The sequence below is a fragment of the Propithecus coquereli genome, unplaced genomic scaffold, assembly GCF_000956105.1.
Source record: "Propithecus coquereli isolate 6110/MARCELLA unplaced genomic scaffold, Pcoq_1.0 Scaffold334, whole genome shotgun sequence".
In the NCBI taxonomy this organism is placed as follows: Eukaryota; Metazoa; Chordata; class Mammalia; order Primates; family Indriidae; genus Propithecus; species Propithecus coquereli.
Genome location: NW_012148997.1, coordinates 1,303,478 through 1,305,021, shown reverse-complemented (window position 1 = coordinate 1,305,021; position 1,544 = coordinate 1,303,478). Strand labels below are relative to the sequence as shown.

The following is a 1,544-nucleotide window of genomic DNA, read 5'->3' as shown; positions in this document are numbered from 1 at the left end:
TGGAGTGCTTCCATTACCAATTATTGATTATTTTTACACTTCAGAAATTCTCTTAATCATTTTGACATGCGCTTATTACATGGTCATTTTACTTCCTGTTTTGGTTTGATACTCTTTCTTCCCAGGTGTCAAAGGCTCTATGTACCCTAACATGGTGAAACAATCTCTTCTGTAAAATTGGATGTCTAAAATTAGTAGTTAACTTAATTAAGTAGATCATTAGTTTTATTTATGTTTTGAAAATGACTAAATTCATAAAATGTTATAAAATAATGCCTAGACATTTTTTGACGGTCCTATCCTAAGCTATCCATTTCTTTTCCACAGTGAAATGGGCGAAAACCAAACAATGGTTACACAGTTCATCCTACTGGGATTCCTTGTTGGCAGAAAGATTCAGATGCTTCTCTTTGGGCTCTTCTCCCTGTTCTACGTCCTCACCCTGTTGGGGAACGGGGTCATCCTGGGGCTCATCTCCCTGGACTCCAGACTGCACACCCCCATGTACTTCTTCCTCTCACACCTGGCCATTGTCGACATTGCCTGTGCCTGCAGCATGGTGCCTCAGATGCTGGTGAACCTCCTGGATCCAGCCAAGCCCATCTCCTTTGCTGGCTGCATGACGCAGACCTTTCTCTTTTTGAGTTTTGCACAAACCGAATGTCTTCTACTGGTGGTGATGTCCTATGACCGGTATGTGGCCATCTGCCACCCCCTCCGATATTCTGTCCTCATGAGCTGGAGAGTCTGCACCATCCTGGCCGTCACTTCCTGGGCATGTGGCTCCCTCCTGGCCCTGGTCCATGTGGTTCTCATCCTGAGACTGCCCTTCTGTGGGCCTCATGAAATCAACCATTTCTTCTGTGAAATCCTGTCTGTCCTCAAGCTGACCTGTGCTGACACCTGGCTCAACCAAGTAGTCATCTTCGCAGTTGGAATGTTCATCCTGGTGGGGCCCCTCTGCCTGGTGCTGGTCTCCTACTCGCGCATCCTGCTGGCCATCCTGAGCATCCAGGCCGGGGAGGGCCGCAGAAAGGCCTTCTCCACCTGCTCCTCCCACCTCTGTGTGGTCGGGCTCTTCTTTGGCAGTGCCATCGTCATGTACATGGCCCCCAAGTCCCGCCATCTTGAGGAGCAGCAGAAGATCCTTTTCCTGTTTTACAGCTTTTTCAACCCCATCCTGAACCCCCTGATCTACAGTCTGAGGAATGCAGAGGTCCAGGGTACACTGAGAAGAGCACTGTGCAAAGAAAGTCATTCCCAACTGGGGCAGCGTGTGACTTTCCAGCCTCAGTAGTCTCCTGGAATCATGGGTACCGATTATCACCTAAGTTCACCACTCTCTTTGTATCTGCAAAGAATTCCCTTTTTCCCCAGGAAGTATTTAGATTTTTCTCATTCATTATACTTATTATACTTAACAACTTTTTTCATTTAACTGTTTATTGAATTGAGAATGTCTAAGGGAAAAATTTATTTTGTACAGTGCTCTGGGTCCCAAAAGTTTAAAATAGACACACTACCTCTGACTTGGTCAGGTGTGC

General features: G+C 46.4%; 1 protein-coding gene across 1 annotated transcript; it reads left to right on the top strand.

Annotated features, from left to right (window-relative positions):
• The first annotated feature begins 331 nt into the window (after positions 1 to 331).
• LOC105815412 (olfactory receptor 2A1/2A42) lies at positions 332 to 1,297 on the top strand. Its single transcript, XM_012650559.1, has one exon. It carries the CDS (start codon positions 332 to 334, stop codon positions 1,295 to 1,297), a length of 966 nt encoding a protein of 321 aa, XP_012506013.1.
• The last annotated feature ends 247 nt before the right edge of the window (positions 1,298 to 1,544 follow it).

Coding starts and splice junctions, on each gene's coding strand:
- LOC105815412 (XM_012650559.1), top strand. CDS start 332: ATGGGCGAAAACCAAACAATGGTTACACAGTTCATCCTACTGGGATTC.